Genomic DNA, 15,667 nt, shown 5'->3' with positions numbered 1-15,667 from the left:
CATTCATACAACTCATCTGTTCTCCCTAACATACTTCAAAAATTTGCTTGTTTTGAAAAACAAGACTCTTCTAACTTTTCCTAACATTTTAAGATGCAAAATAGTATTTAGCTATAAAGCAAGATTTTAAAAATCTGATGTAATTGTCACTTCCCTGTGAATCATGGGCTGATTTCCTGAAGAGTAACATTACAGGGGTGTAACAAGGGTCTCCCATTTTTAGATTTCTACCTACATTTACACTGGTTAAGCTTTCAAAGCTTCTCTTTCCTTATACAGAAGACAGGACAGCTGCAGCCTTGACTTTCCAACAGTAAGAAAGGGAGGCAGTTTTGCTAAAACTGAGTATTAATTTAAACCTTCATTGTGCCTGGTTTCCCTCCTTTGCAAGACAAGCATGCACTCCTTACAAAAGCACTGGAGGGCTTGGGTATGGGAGGGTGGAGGGGAAAGTTCAGTTTACATATTCTGCCATTTTGCAACTAATCCCACGAGTAGAGAGAGGATAACGGTATTTATGACACATCTCCTGAGGCACATTTTTTTACTTTTCAAGACCAGTCTTAGTGTGCAGATAAGTTACTGCTCCATTATCATAAATGTAGAGAAGAAAGAAGCATGATTCTTACCGTATGAGAGCAAGCCTGTCTTTTTCAGATGGATGATCATCAAGCCACTGGGAGTAACGGGCGATGGACCACTCAGCCCTCTGATATAGAGAAACACAAACACCAATTACACACAAATGTGAAAAAGGAAACAGATACACCAATTTCAGAATCAAAGATGACATAAATGAAGGCCACATGAGGCTCTCTTAATACTGCAGTGATGCAGAAAGAGTTAAGGAATCAGAGACAATTAACAGAAATAGCCCAGTATGTTATCTGGGAGCTCAGAGGTGATCTCCTACTTCAGCTGATGACCCATTTCTGACAGGGCTTTTTATCTAGATTTCCAGTGTCTTAGACGAGTAGGATCTGGGCAATTTGCAGTCTGGGAAAAGATCTGGGATTTCTTTTATGAGCTGACAGAATAGTAAAGAGAGTATATTTAATATCAGGTCAACATATTCCTACTGTTAATAATCAAAATATTAAGTCAATGACCATAACACGTTTTCCGCAAATCATATAAAATACGTCCTTGAATAATTTTTAATTAAAACAGCTAGGGCAAACTACAATGTTCATTTCTCCTTAGGGCATCTGAAAAGGAAAGACAGGTTGATCCTATTACCTGGAAGGGTGATTTTAACTCTGGTGGTGCTCTTGTAAATAAGAACTGAAGAATAATGCTGAATGGAATAACCTCTCCCAGAGCTGGGCTACTGGCAATATGCTCACTGGTCTGGAACAGCAGTGGTCTGGAAAAATGTAACAATATACTTGTGAAAGGAAGAAAAAGCTTATCTTATGCATTAGAAAAATGCTTCTATGTGGTGGCAATATTGCATTAGGACTGAATAATCTAATTTTTTGCCACTACTCTGCATCTTAGGTTTCCAACACAGGTCCACTTTGTAAAAATTTACAGCAGTTGCCTATTGTAATTAATCAAGACAGGACTATAAATTTTATATTTCAGTGAAAACATTTAAGGTAATTATAGAACTCACTGTCATACAGAAGATGTACTGAAAGCAACACAAAAAAGTACAATTTGGCCAACATTTGCATGACAAAGATTGTTAAATCATAGTTATACTCTGCATAAAATTTAAAAGAAATTTAATCTATTTCTAATTTGCAGGTGGGTGTTGTCAAAAAAGCTCTCAGTTCAATCAGAACTAACGCAAGGTAATAAATTAGTTCAGAAATGCAGTTTAGTCATACTGCGACTGCAACTCACCTGAATGACCTCAGCTGTCTGTAAGATTTTCCTAGGTCAGACACTCGCCGACACAGCGGTGCTACTGCTAACTCCATCTGTAAAAACAAACATTTCCATTTTAATTAGATTCTCCCAAAACATAAAACTTGGTACTGAAGTGGCCTGCCTTTAACCAATAATCCAAACTTGTGGACCAAGTCAGTGACTTCTTCCCAGTGGCTGAATTAAGACAAGAAGCTATCTTTTCCTTTCAATACTATGTTGTGCAAGCCAAGACTTTTGCCTTATTCTTGGCAACACAGTAAGCATTTCATGAAAAATGACAGTGTCAGTCTGTGGGTAAGAACAGAGGGGGTCTCATGAGCTTTCTGAGACTGAAGCTTTGTTTCTTGCAGCAAGTATATTTTGCTGGTGATGAGCTTTCTGCTGAAGCACTTATGTCAATACCCCAAAAATCTGACCACATATGTGGGAAGAAAGCAAATCTAGGCAGGTCTCCACAAACCACAGTTAAATTGCAGACCCATTTCAGCTGGGCACCCTTTCCCTTGGTGAAGGACAAGGTTAAAATGGTTCCTTCTTGAACACTGGGCCCCAAATTTTGGGGCACAAAACCTACACAGATTAGATAGAAGGTAGCTGGGACCTACTGCCACAGGGTCATAAGGAAAGAATAAGAGCATTATTTTCATACTTATTTTCGTACTGTTTGGTTTCTGAGTTACAGCAGACATCTTTAAAAACAAACAAGTTTAAAACACTTTCTGGTTTTTAAGTACTGGAGTTCTCCTGCTCTTTTGAACAAGAGCCGGGCTCCACTTGGGTTTTTACACCTAAATTCTGTCACAGGCTCTTCATTAACAGTGAAGACACAGAAGTGAGAAAGAACAATTTCTGTTCTGGATCCCAGACTGAACATGAACATTACACAGCAAAATTTCAGTTAATATGAACATCAATACAAACAACCCCACTCAAAAAATCCCACAGGTAGTTTTAGTCAGATATGGATTAAGTCTTTATTTTTTGCACTCCTGAAGCATCAAGCAAGTGAGGGATCAAGCTTTATTCTCCATGTACGTTTTTTAAAACCCCCAACTTGAAAGACTATTCAGTCTTTGATTTACACATGATGCACAATTAAACTAAGTTTCAAAGGATGACAGCTAAAATAAGTAACAAGATCAAAACCACCATACAATGAGTTTCCCATTTAAGTAATATCACTGAATGAGTTTCAAAGTGTTTGTGATCTGACACTATTTACAGTGAAGTCCTTAATGTTATTATATTATTCTTTCCAGTTGCCAAATTTCCTCAGAGCTGGTTGCTGGGTCACCAGCTTCACCAAGAGCATGTAACTATCCTGGGGTTCCAGCATAAACAAGAAAAATGGTGTAGTGAATTGTGATGCCACAGTACATTTAAACCCAGAAGAAATTAAATTAGCAATTAATGCAAATCAAGGCCATATATTTCAGGCACCCGTCCCTAAAAGCAGGTGGCAGGATGGGAGTCATCTCACCTACTTCTCAACATCTACTGGTTCTCTTCATACTCAGTGGAGAGAAACAGCCCCTCTTGCGGGGTGATGCATCTGTCCCCGAGGTGGACACCTAAAAAAGGTCAGGTGGTTCATGCTGTGGGAGTATCCCCCTACAAAAAATTCACTCAGAAAAAGGTGGGAAACCCAAGCACCTCAGCTTCCTCTGCAGACCTGGAGAGGTTGGTGCCTTTGGAGGGCAAATGGGCAATGTCCCAGAGAGCTATCCTAGGGGCTGTACACAGCCACTGCCTGAGCCTAGGGCCCTTGGAGTACATGACCCTCATCAAGCACTTCTAGGACACTTGAAATCTGCAGGAACTCACAGGAGCAGAAAGTGAATAAAAATCCAGGAAGCAGAAATAAGGCTCCAGCCCTGGGTAACAGCCCAGCTTCCTCCTGTCTGCTGCCCTCCTGGTCCCCAGATCTTTAGGCTACGAACAGGCCTCTCTCTACAGCCAGCTGGGAATCCTGACTCATCCCCCTCACAGCCTGAGGGGGAGGTCACCTCTCCCGCCTGCAGGTGCAAGGGGTACCCAATCCTTGGGCTGCAGAGCACGTGCAACCCGGTTTCACAGTTCCTGAGAAGGCACACTGTCCACCACACCAGACTGTGCCCAAGTTAGGCAGGTGGGAAGTCAACATCCCTGTGCCTGAGGAGCCATCAGGTGCTGTGCCATGTGCTGAATCCAGGGGAGTGAGGTAGAGGGCACGCACCCAGGAAAGGCAGGTTCTCCTTGCGGATTGCTGCAGGGAGGTGCTCCAACTCCAGACTGTGATGAAGCTTACAAGTTCAGTATGTTGCTTCCCCAGGTCTCCCCAGACATTTCTGAGCACAAATGGGAGCCACGAGGCCGGTCTGCCACACAGAATCGGGAGCAGGGAGCCAAAAGGAGGAGATAATTAAGTATGCTTTGCTGCATCATGATACAAGAACCCTACAGACCTTGAAAACCAAATGGGAGCAAGACTGATTTCTCCAGAGCTTCTTTTCAGGCGTCAGTATTGGCTGGGGGCAGCTGGAAGTAACTGATATCCTGCAGGAGCTGGTGTCCCAGCTCTGGTGGGAGCTTGTAGCTGTGAGGGACCAGGGAGAACATAATTCCTTTAGGTTCTTTAGAGACTCTGATAAAAGGCAACAAACTGCCAGTCTGACTTGTGGAAACAGAAATGCGTGGATCAAACTGTACTCATGAGGGGAAGAAATAGCAGCACAGCAAAAATATAATTTTGCTTAATAAGTTTTAAAAGATTGTTTCACTCCTGAAACATAATATGAAGCAATGAGGCATAAGTGAAACTTTCTACAGTTTAACCAATTCCTTATTAAAACAAATTTAAATGAGTTCTCTTGAATATACTTTGCTGTTTCCATAAATCAACATTTTTAGTCTTAAGTACTAAAGAAGAAAATTTACCTTGGAAAATTCTATTACTTCATCTTCAACCTTTATTAACTGTAGGAAATTATTAGTACTGCTAGAACTAGATAGATTTAATGGCAGCAGATGGTTGATTCGTGAAGTACTAGTTGCCAAAGAAAAATATTGTTTTTAAGCTTTGCCACATACTATACTATCTCAAATTGACTCATGAAGAGTGGGAATGAGCAAAAACTAGTGAGGTAAAAATGCACAGAAACCACAGAAACTCTTTCTTTAATTTACAATACTAGTCTGCTATGTGTTATAACCGAATCTCTCCAATAAGAAGTATAATATGCATAATAACTAAGATTGTTTTCTTCATTTTAATTTTAAGTATTCGTTTGAGCCAATGATGCTACAGCATCCTTCTGCTGCTACATTCATTTCTGCAGGCCACTGAGCGGGGTTTTGTGTCTCTGCTGAGCATTATGCCAGTGATGGGAGCAAGTGCTGGGGAGAAACCATTCGGCTGGAACAGCTGCTGTTTTTAAGGTGCTGGAATCGGGTGGAGGATCAAGCGTACTTCACTTCTGGGTTTTGCTACCTGTCATCACCTGAAATGGCATCAACTGTTGATTCATGCAACATGTTTATACCATAGCAGCTCTTGCTATGATACACAGCTACAGTTTCCAAAGCATTTGGTGAGCTTTTACAGGTTGGGTGATGGTTTCGGCTGTCGGCAAGCCAGTACTTGTATTATGTGTGTAAGGCCTTTCGCACAGCCACGTTTTGTGGAATTTACATATAAAAGGGTAAAGCAGTATTTTTTGTTTCTTTTCCAAATTTCCCTTCCAGAACTGCAAATTTGAAAATTCAGATATCCATCCAGGTTAAATTCAGTGATAAATCGGGTGTCCAAGCAGTAATTTGCAACCACAGAGGCTTGATGTGAGATAATCATTAACACAGGATCCAAGGGAAGCAGTAAGGAATGTACACGCTTGCCAAAAGGAAGCAGCAGATAGAATAGAAGAAGGCCTAATGACTCGTTTCTTCTAACTTTGTTCAAAATTCATTGCTTTTGTTCATGTTAGTTTGCTATGCTTTGCAGAACACAGTGGCAGACTCCTGCCCAACATATGCTTCCTCTCAGTGGTTCTTGCTCTCTAAGCCCAAAAAGGCTATATTATCTTTTCTTCTCACATGACTCTGCCATAGCCCATGGCTAGGTGGTCAATTATCTGTTGAACTATTCACTGGATAGCCATACTGTAAAAAATATATCACATGCCTGGCTTCTCTAATTGGATTATGTTCAGCAACTCAAGGGTGAAGTTAATACACAGTGTAGATACAGACAATGCATATATATTGAAGAGTGCTTTGAAAAACCCCATAGTGAAGTTATTGTTTAGAGCCTATTGTGGTATTTTCCAGATTTCTCATTACTAAACTGCTGGTTTTTCAGCTGGAAAATCTTAACATTAAATTTTTAGCAATTGCATTTCCTCCTGGCCAAGATGAATTCCAAGTTTTTAAATGTTAACTCAAAATGCTTTTTCTAGCCATTCAACAGAACAGAATGCTTTAACAAGCAAGAGAGCAGAAAAGCCCTGAACTATTATATGGAAGAAGCTGGCCTGGAAGTGGAATTTGATTTCTCCCCAGTGCAGCAATTCCAAAACAGCTGATGGTTAAGTAAATCCTTCAGCTGTAACACCTCTAAAATAACACACAACAGAAAGTAATTCCTTCTTTCCAGGAAGATAATTAGCATTAAACATTAAATGCATTTTAGCTTTAGTAGTTTCTGTCCTTATGACTACAACTGTGATTACAGCATCCTGCTGCTTTCACATTTCTGTAACAAACTAAAAAGGAAATTTTTTAAGAAAAATGAGAAAAAACCACTTTTATACTTTTATCATTATATTTGATCAAATGAGCAAATCTGTTTACATTTTTTTAAAATCCAAATGCCTAATATTCTTGCTACTTTTTAATGCCACATATTGAATCAGGAAATCACATTCTGACCATAGGATAGCCAGCAGACAGAAACATTTCTTCTACACTAGAGTTTAGCATTGTCAACTTCTACCACAAAAACATTTTTTTAGGAAAATTCAACAAACCCCAAACACTTTGCAGCAATTTTTTGAGAAAGATCTGAAGAACTGATGGCAGTGTTAACTATATCCCACTGAAACTAGCTGAACACAGTACTTGAACAATGCCAAAAAACCCCAACTATAAATTACACCTAGATAAGAAATATAGGAAAGCATATGCAGAAAAGTATTACCTCAAAAAGGACCAATAAAAATAGTTCACTCTACAAGGCTGAAAATAATCAGTCATGACATGAGACAGGGTTCTCGGCACAGACACTGGCTCCTGCCTTATATGTCATTCCAAAATAGATGGGAAATCATGGCATGCCTTCATGTCATGAAGCATAATGATTACTTTGCACTTACTAGACTAGTTTGTTTCAATGCAGTTGTGATTTGTATTTGCTAGTAATAAACAGCTGTATCAGCTTACAAACTCTGTGTAGCAGACTACTAATTTCCATGCCAAATAATACTGTAGATTCCTCATTTCTTCTAAATAAATTCCTCAACTGATTGTGTTTATACTTCATTCTTTGCTGCATTGTCCAGCACTTCCATCGGGCTTTAGGAAGGCCTGAATTGCAAGCCACAAGCCCAAAGTATGCCTAAGTGCTATAATAACTCTGAATACCAAGCAAGTTAAAAGGTCCTCTGGGAAAGAACTGGTACTCCCCAGAAACAGAAATGTTGAAAACCACCAGGGCTTGCTGGCTTGCTTGCCTCCAGGAGAACATTTTTTTCAGTCTGACTAGTAGTAAATTAAAAAGTGAAATTTGGTATTCGTGAATACTGAATTCTGGGCATCTTAACAATACAAAACCAAATAAAGCAAACTCATTCGGAAACACAGAGGAGTGAACTGAAAAGCAATCTTGTGCAATTGCCTGCATAAAAACGGAGAGTATGTAAAGAGGTGAATTCAGCCTGTCGACTGGAAATATTTCAAATGAGACTCCCAAGGAACTGTAGCATAGTACGCAATAAAACCCTTGTAGTGCTGCACACATTTCCTAGGGCTTGCAATGTTCCTGTGTTCCCGTAAGCACTCATTTACATGAAATCATATTAATGATATTCAGGCATATTTCAAGCCTCTCATAGCTCTGCCTACAGCTGCCACACTAGCACACACCTAGTCTCACTGCTGAAAAATCTGTAATGCATAGGACAGCCAAATGCAATACTGACACTGGAAACAGGGTAAGACAGAATTCAACAGAGCTACAGCAGCAATTACTGACTAAGTAGTTGAGCCTCACTGAAGAAAATTGGCTGTTATGCACCTCACCAAACTCAGTTCTGAATGAAGAGAACTTGAAATCTGTTTTCTCTCTTCTGTGTAGACACCTGTTATTTTGAGGCAATTTATCAGTAAAACACATTTCCAGTTCAAAAATTTTCAAATCTGCCTCTTAGCCAAAGCTATTCTGCTGAGTATAAGGCAGCTGTAACTCTGAGTGCCCTGAAAGAAATGTGCACAAGCACATGAGATACCCAAAATGTGACAAATCCAAGATTATTTGACTTACTGGATGTATGTTTATAACCAAACCTCAAATTAACCAAAACTTCTGGACAGATTTCTGCCCAGGTCTTTTGTTTCCAAACAACCCCAAAATACCAAAAGAGGTTTTAGATCTCAAAAGTCAGTTCTGAGCAGGAACATGTAACCCTTTTTGAGTAGAGAAAATTCAAAATAACTCTACAAGACAGAAGAAAAGTTAAAACAGTTTATAAACAAACCACGGGCTTCACACAGTGCCTTTCCAGGCAGGTCCTTCCCTCTGGGTTCCTCTGGAACTGAAAAGAGTCCTGCATACAGCATTTATGGCCATTTGGAAAAATTTATACTTCCCATCAAGCCAGCTGCCCAGCTAAATAACTACACCCTGCTCTCCTCAGCCCAGAGCAGCAGCAACCTCCTCTAGTCCTGATCAGGATTATAGTTGCATTTAGGCAAATGTGCCCAGAACTCCTGTCTGGGTCAGAGCAACAAGAACCTTCCCATGGGGCTACCAGGATCTGGTCTCATGGGCCCATGCCCAAAACCCACCAGGTTTTTGGGAGGAGCACATACATCACAGAACACATGGATATAAGGCAGTTTCCACACAAAAAATGTTTCAGTACTTTTTCTGTTATGCCAAGCAACAGAATATAGTGTCCAGGCCATTCTGGACACTACAACCCTTGTGCAGCCTGGCACACCCTGAGGAGCTCTGCACAGTGATCTTCAAGGGTGCAGAGTAAGCACTGAGTTGGCTGTATGGGGCTGGTTGGACACAGATGTATTTCTTGTCTTAAGCCCCTTTTTAAACAAGGCAAGAATATGGTGCAATGTGAAGATAAGAAAAACACAAGGCAGCCCCCAGATGAAGCAATAGTTGAAGGTAGGAGACAAGAATTAATTCAACCCCTTTTTTTTTTGATTCCATGGTACAAAAGAAGAGAAATCACATCTTTACACAGTTGTCCATCCAGGAGTTATACTCAGCACAGTGGGGAACACCATGCAAATTTGTCTACACTCAGATGAAAACATACCTTCACTTTTCACTTAAAAGGCAGCCTATCTCAGAACGAGAAAAATCAGTGTTTAAAAAATGATAAATAAGCAATATTTTTAGATTATAACAGCTACTTAGATCAGATGCTCTTACTGTAGAACCAGGGGAAGATATTTCCCAAATTCATATGACTTACATTAGTTAAAATCAGTATAAATAGCATAAATTACAAAAATTATCTCTATTCCTTCCACGCGAAAAGTCAAGCATCCTTTTTTTTCTTCCAATTTTATGCCATTGTCTTCAAAATACAGAAGAGAATGGAACCGTCTCACTGAAAGCAATTGAGAACTTCCCCTTAATTTCTCTGGTTAAAGGCTGATTTGCTACTTTTGAGTAATGAATAAAAAAATTTTACTCAGGAGTATGTAACTCACAGGCAAATGATACAAAGAAGCCACAAGCAGGAGTGGAGGTGGCAGCAATTTTTCCCTCCCTGCCTTCCTCTCCTACCTCACTTACCTACCAGCCAAAAGCAGCACTCAGTATGCAGACAGTTGGTGCTAATTCCCTTTTCCACTTGGATAATAATAACCGGCACCCTCGGCTTAATCTAGTGGATGCCTGATTCTCTGGCAAGTTAACCACACAGCGTTACTAATTAAATTTTAATATAGTAGATAACACAGACAGGGAGTGGATATGAATCTGGCAATTTCTTTTGCATTTTAGTCCAGCGTAGGAGTTAGGTAAAGCTGAGAGGCAGGTAAGTCCATTGGATCATGAAGAGAATTCCACATGAAAACTGCCCTTCTGTTTCCGATAGGGCTGTTCTTCCCCTATTGATATTGTTCTTTCCCTGTTGATATTTCTTTAGCTTGTCTCCTTCACTGCAAAGCAGCTGAGTTAGCCATTAACCACTGTGGGTACTGTGATATATGGAGCGATTAAGAAAGTGACACACCATTCCATTCCAAGAGAGAGAAAGGATGAAGGAAATGAATGGTGGCAAATGATGGATGTGCCGAAGAGGTCAGCCAAGTGGGATAAAATGTCAAGATGCAGCTGTCACATTTAAATGCAACAGTCACTTGACAGGAAGCTGTCAGATCTCCCTGAATGCGCCTTACGGTGATGAGGGATCTTCAACTACTTGGTGGATACATTTATCAGGATCCAGTATCTTATCAGAGAGGATGTTTAGACCTGGAATGCACCAATCTCTACAACTGCCTGTTTATACTTTGATGGGGGCAAAAGTATTGACATTTTTCACTGAAATCAGTGAAGTAACACTAAAAAATAGAAATCAGTACTGAGGGTACCTGTGCAAAATCCGCTGCAAGCCGCATCTTCCCACCTTCACCGAGGGGCCTTATTAGACTGGCATTGCGAATGAAAAGTTCAATTGCTCTTTGAGCCATGGCTTCAGTGTTATCAAAGACAAAGTCAAAACACTCAAAATGTCTAAAGTAGTCGCTCATGACTCTTGCTATAAAACCCTGTAGCTCTTTCATGTAGAGAGAACAAGGGACATCTGGTTTTCCTGAGCCGGATAATGATCTGGTAAAAAAAAAAAAGAAAAGAAAAAGAAATAGGGGCAGCTAAATTCATCTTTAAAACACAGCTAAAACCTATTGGATTCTTTTTAATTTTATTCCTACCCCATGCAGTGATGGCATGAATTGCAGAGTCTAATTTCTGCTTAGCATAAGGAGCATATAGCTCTCTCAGACACCACAGTAAAAAAACATCTCTTTATCAGCCATTCTCATCCTAATGAGATAAAGTAAATCCCCCCACTCCTACTCAACCTGAAGAGCTTCCATCAGTTTAGAGTCTAAACCCCAAATCCAGCCCCTAAATTTAAATGTCTCAGTTGCTGATTTAAAACTCTAATAATGGATCATAAAATACAAATCCATGTCACAGGGTTACTAGTTTAGCCTATCCCAAACCTATTGTCTGTATAGAATTAGTTTCCTAGATTCCTCCAAACCCAGCATTATAAAGTCAATATCACAGAAGCAGCACAGAAGCCCCTGGACACAAATCAATATCCCTTCTGTTTCTCTGACTCACAGTCAGGCAAAAGAGCTCTTCCAAACTCAGGAACCTGAACATAAAGGCTATCTAACAAAACACAGCCTTTGGCTGGAAACAGTTTATCCACCTAGAGAGATATTTTGCTGCTAGTGCCAAAAGAAAGATGGTGAGAATAAAATATTGTTTAAAAAAAAAAAAATCAAAGGGAAAATTTAAAATGCCTCTGAAAATATACTATTTTCAGTGAATTTCCAAGACAGAAAACAGGGCAACTGATGATGATATAAGCAACACCAGAACAGACATGACAACCAAAAGAAAATTCAGGGAGGAAGTCTCAATTATAAATAAGATTCTTTACGCATAAAGAATGAAATTTTAATGAAAATGTTAGGGGAAAACAGCATAACATATTAAATTTGAGATTTAAATTAAAAAAAAGTAAAAATTAACTATTTCATCAGAGGCTTCATGCTTTGAGATGCAGGAGTATTGACAGTTCTCAAGACTGTCCACCAAAAATAAGTTTTGAAAGCAAAAGGCAGTTTTTAAGCACAAAAATGGTCTCTGCTTGCCTTTTTCTATTTAAAATTAATTTTACTCAATAGATATGAAAAAAAAAAGGGGGAGGGAGGAAGAAGACAGGTGCTACCTGATTAATTTGTTTCAATAGGTAGGTGTAATTCTGCTTTCTCCGTTCATTGACCATAAAGCATCACCTTCCTCTCAACAAACAAGCACTCTTGCTTCAAGGACATTGTGGCAATAACAGTCTATTACTCATATGCAGGATATCTTACTAGAGCAATGGCAAATTTAAGAGATATTTCTAGTTACCCAGAAAAATCTTCCTGGTGCATAGTGATGATAATAGCTTCCACTGAATCTCCCACTGAGTTCAGTAACGGCTGAACAGCACTACCCATTAGATCATGGACTGCCTAAAATAGAAAAAAAAAAGCACAAGTAAGGAACCAAAACTAGAAGCATTTGCATTTTGACACCTCAAAAATACCTTGAGAAACAGTTTGTTTTATCAGTCCTTTTTATTATTCTGCATTAAAAAATGCTAAATAGAAGGATGAAAGCCTAACATAACATTTCTCTTTAATTGATTTTACAAGTAAAGTGCAGAAATGAAGCTGTCTGCTCCTTCTGTGTAAAGCCTTCCTTCTAAAAGGAAGGCTTTCCTTTTTGGCATTCTTGATTTGGCATACATGTTTTGGTGCACACACTTGATTCAGCTGTTAATTCCCCAGATTCAAGCTGCCCCTCATTCCCCTGCACACAACCTCTCCCAGGCCAGCGCCCAGCAGGACGGATGTGGAGAGCTGTCACCCACAGAGGCTGCACTGCCACCTGCATTCCCCTCCAGGAAGGCACCAGGTAGCATAAAAATCATAATTTGATGTATCTGTCAGGGGGAGGAAGGGGGTGATGAAGGATCCAGCAATTGCTGTGTGAATGCTGGAAAGAGAGACATTTATTTTCACAGTTAAGATGACATCTGTGTTCTGACCATTACAAGAATATTCTGAATACAAGCACTACTCAGGCAGTGATTTGGCACATGCAATACATATGTAGCTGCAGATACAACAAATTAGAAATGTCAGAATATTTGTATACCTGTTACTAAATATACTGACACAAAATAATAAGTGGGGAATAAGTGCCCATTTTAAATGCAAAAACAAAGCAAAGCTCACCCCTATCCCTGCAGAACATGGACATTCAATTACCTTTAAGGCAGTTGTGATTGTTTGCTCAGCGGCTACTGGAAATGAGCTCTGATTGGTAACGACCTAAAAATTGTAAAGTAATTGTGAACAGTCAGAATTCAACAAATTATTAGAATCCATAATATTCAGCTTCATTGCAAAACATACTGAGCTATCCCTAGTAATGAGTGGTTTACATAGGCAGAGGTAACTCTCATATGTATTTTATACAGACAGAATTTTCAATGCACCAGTATCACTCCTTCACTCTCAAATCTCCTATCAACTCTGCTTCTGCCTTGGCAAGGAAATGATTCAATGGAGTTAAGGCAAAATTTAGCTGAAGGGCTAACAAAATCAGAATAAAAATAACTGGTGTATTCTCCCACTGCTAAGTATAGAATTCAGGGAGGACTATACAAGCAGCTCTGTGGCAAATAACTGAAAAAATGGTTGTTCTTTCTCAGTATTATAACTATTATACTGCCAATTGTAAACAACTGTTTATGTACAGCTACAAAAATATTAGAATTGAAAGTCAAGGAATGATCTGAAGAAATATTCTACCAATTTTCTTACAGTTATGAACATGCTATACAATAGTATTTTTAAGCCAGATAAGTACTGAACTCAAAGATTGAATCATATCAGATCTCCCTCCAACACTAAGACACATGAGGTTCATTACTAAATACATCAGAGAAAGCAGACTTAAAAGTTGATCTACCATCTGTTTGCAAAATGAAAGCAAATTTTATGGGCTTTTTAGCATTTTTTAACATTCTTTAAACATATCCAGAGTCAGGAGTACTCATGATCTTTTTTCTAATCAGGTTAGAATTCAAACACAATTAACTGCAACTATCAATATATCTGTTTATTTTAGTTTACAAAGACTGTGTACCCACTGGCATCACTAACCAGTAAATTGGAATTATTCATAACTGTGCTTAGTCCTGAAAAATTTCCAGGCTAGACTTTGGTCACAGTAATAATGTACAGAGGTGTCGCTTTTCTTGATTTCACCCTTTTCTTCACCTTTTCAGTTTAGCCACAACTGTGGGAAAGCAGTGAGGGTCTTCTGAAAAATATAAGCTTGGGCTGAGACAGACGCAGACAAGGGCTATCAGGCTGACCAGTACGAAGACAAGAAAAAGCAGGAAGAGTTCAATTGTTTATGTTCATAAAGAAATGGCTGTGATACATGATTATTCTCTATAAACACATCTTTCACTCTGCTAATATTGACTATTTGTCACAATGGCAGGAAGAGGAATACCAAAAGAAGCCTACCTTCAGAACTGACTGGTGCAGTTTGTACAGCGAATTAACTACAGCCACGTTCCTCCTCTGTCCCTCTGTGAGTGGCCCAATCACCTGGCTGGCATCTCCTTGAGTAGACAGCTGCAGTGATCACAGAAATTGTTACTACCAACTCTTTAAACAGTACATCACCCCAGACTAAACTTAGACCACAGCAGAAAGCCACAGGTCTTCAGTACCCAATATTCTTCCATTTAACTCTCATCTAGATTCATAGGATTTCCACCTCTAGATAAAAGAAACTGAGCAGTAACAAGAACCACAAGAGACTGTCTCAGCTCCCAGACCCCAGCACTGAGACCCAGACCTCCTGGAGATACCTAGTCCCAGCATAGCTTCAACTTTGTAATCTAAGAGTCAGGTGAAATCACCTACTTGAGGATGCATGATAAACTAGCAGCAGCTTCTCTGTATAATACTGTACACTTTTCTGTATATCCTCAGTGTGTCCTTCTGACAACCATTCAAACCTCTCCTTAAAAGCTCTGTTTTTTTCAAATAGATGGCTTAGAACTTTGTACACATTAGAGGCTTATAAGTCAACAGAAAAGTAGAACCACAAGCACCAAAACTGCTAGATCTGTCATTAGAGAGTTCTATCCATGAATCTTTCAGCAAAAATAAAAAAATTATTTCTTCATATTTAAACTGCTCAAAGTATGCATTTTTTATTATTACCACAGAAATCTAAATTCCAGGATGATACATAAATAGCCATTAACTATGGAACAGTCCCGTAAGGATACCACAGCATATATTTATAATTTAAAACATGATAAATTGTAACTGAGAAACAAATGGAAATTTTCTTGTGCACTGAAAGCTCCAGAAATACAAAGAATTGACAAAAGGCTATGTGAATTCTAGAAGTACCTCTAAACATTAAAACAAGAATAGCTATTAATAGAAGGCTTTACTGAGATATAATTATCTGACCAGTTATATATATTTCAGAACACAGAATTATTCTCCAGGAAACCTGTGAAGACGCCTAGGTCCAAAAATCTCTCAGTAAAAATATGTTCAACCCACCGAACAAGCGGTCAAGAGACTTTATGGAGTGCGTCTTTAAACACAGGTGTAGGTCCTACAGAAAGCTCCTAAACTAAAACTGAATATACAATAATAATTGTTTAAGAACAAAAGAAACAAACATAATATGAAATTTTTTAAGAATCTTTACTAGTGAAAGACTATTCCTGTACTT

At 39.1% G+C, this 15,667-nt stretch overlaps 1 protein-coding gene across 1 annotated transcript in view; it reads right to left on the bottom strand.

The window, feature by feature from the left end:
• Positions 1–15,667, bottom strand: part of COG5 (component of oligomeric golgi complex 5) — a 180,216-nt gene that overhangs the window by 10,665 nt on the left and 153,884 nt on the right. Inside the window, exons 15-21 of the mRNA XM_027639840.1 lie at positions 14,431–14,541; positions 13,159–13,221; positions 12,254–12,357; positions 10,696–10,933; positions 1,852–1,928; positions 1,240–1,366; positions 630–709 (exon numbers count right to left, since the gene is read on the bottom strand). Of these exons, the coding sequence (XP_027495641.1) occupies positions 630–709; positions 1,240–1,366; positions 1,852–1,928; positions 10,696–10,933; positions 12,254–12,357; positions 13,159–13,221; positions 14,431–14,541 (800 nt within the window). The remainder of the gene's footprint in view (positions 1–629; positions 710–1,239; positions 1,367–1,851; positions 1,929–10,695; positions 10,934–12,253; positions 12,358–13,158; positions 13,222–14,430; positions 14,542–15,667) is intronic.

Source organism: Corapipo altera, unplaced genomic scaffold, assembly GCF_003945725.1.
Source record: "Corapipo altera isolate COAL_440 unplaced genomic scaffold, ASM394572v1 1b, whole genome shotgun sequence".
Classification (NCBI taxonomy): Eukaryota; Metazoa; Chordata; class Aves; order Passeriformes; family Pipridae; genus Corapipo; species Corapipo altera.
Note: the sequence above shows the minus strand (reverse complement) of the source record. Positions and strands in the feature narration are given on the sequence as shown.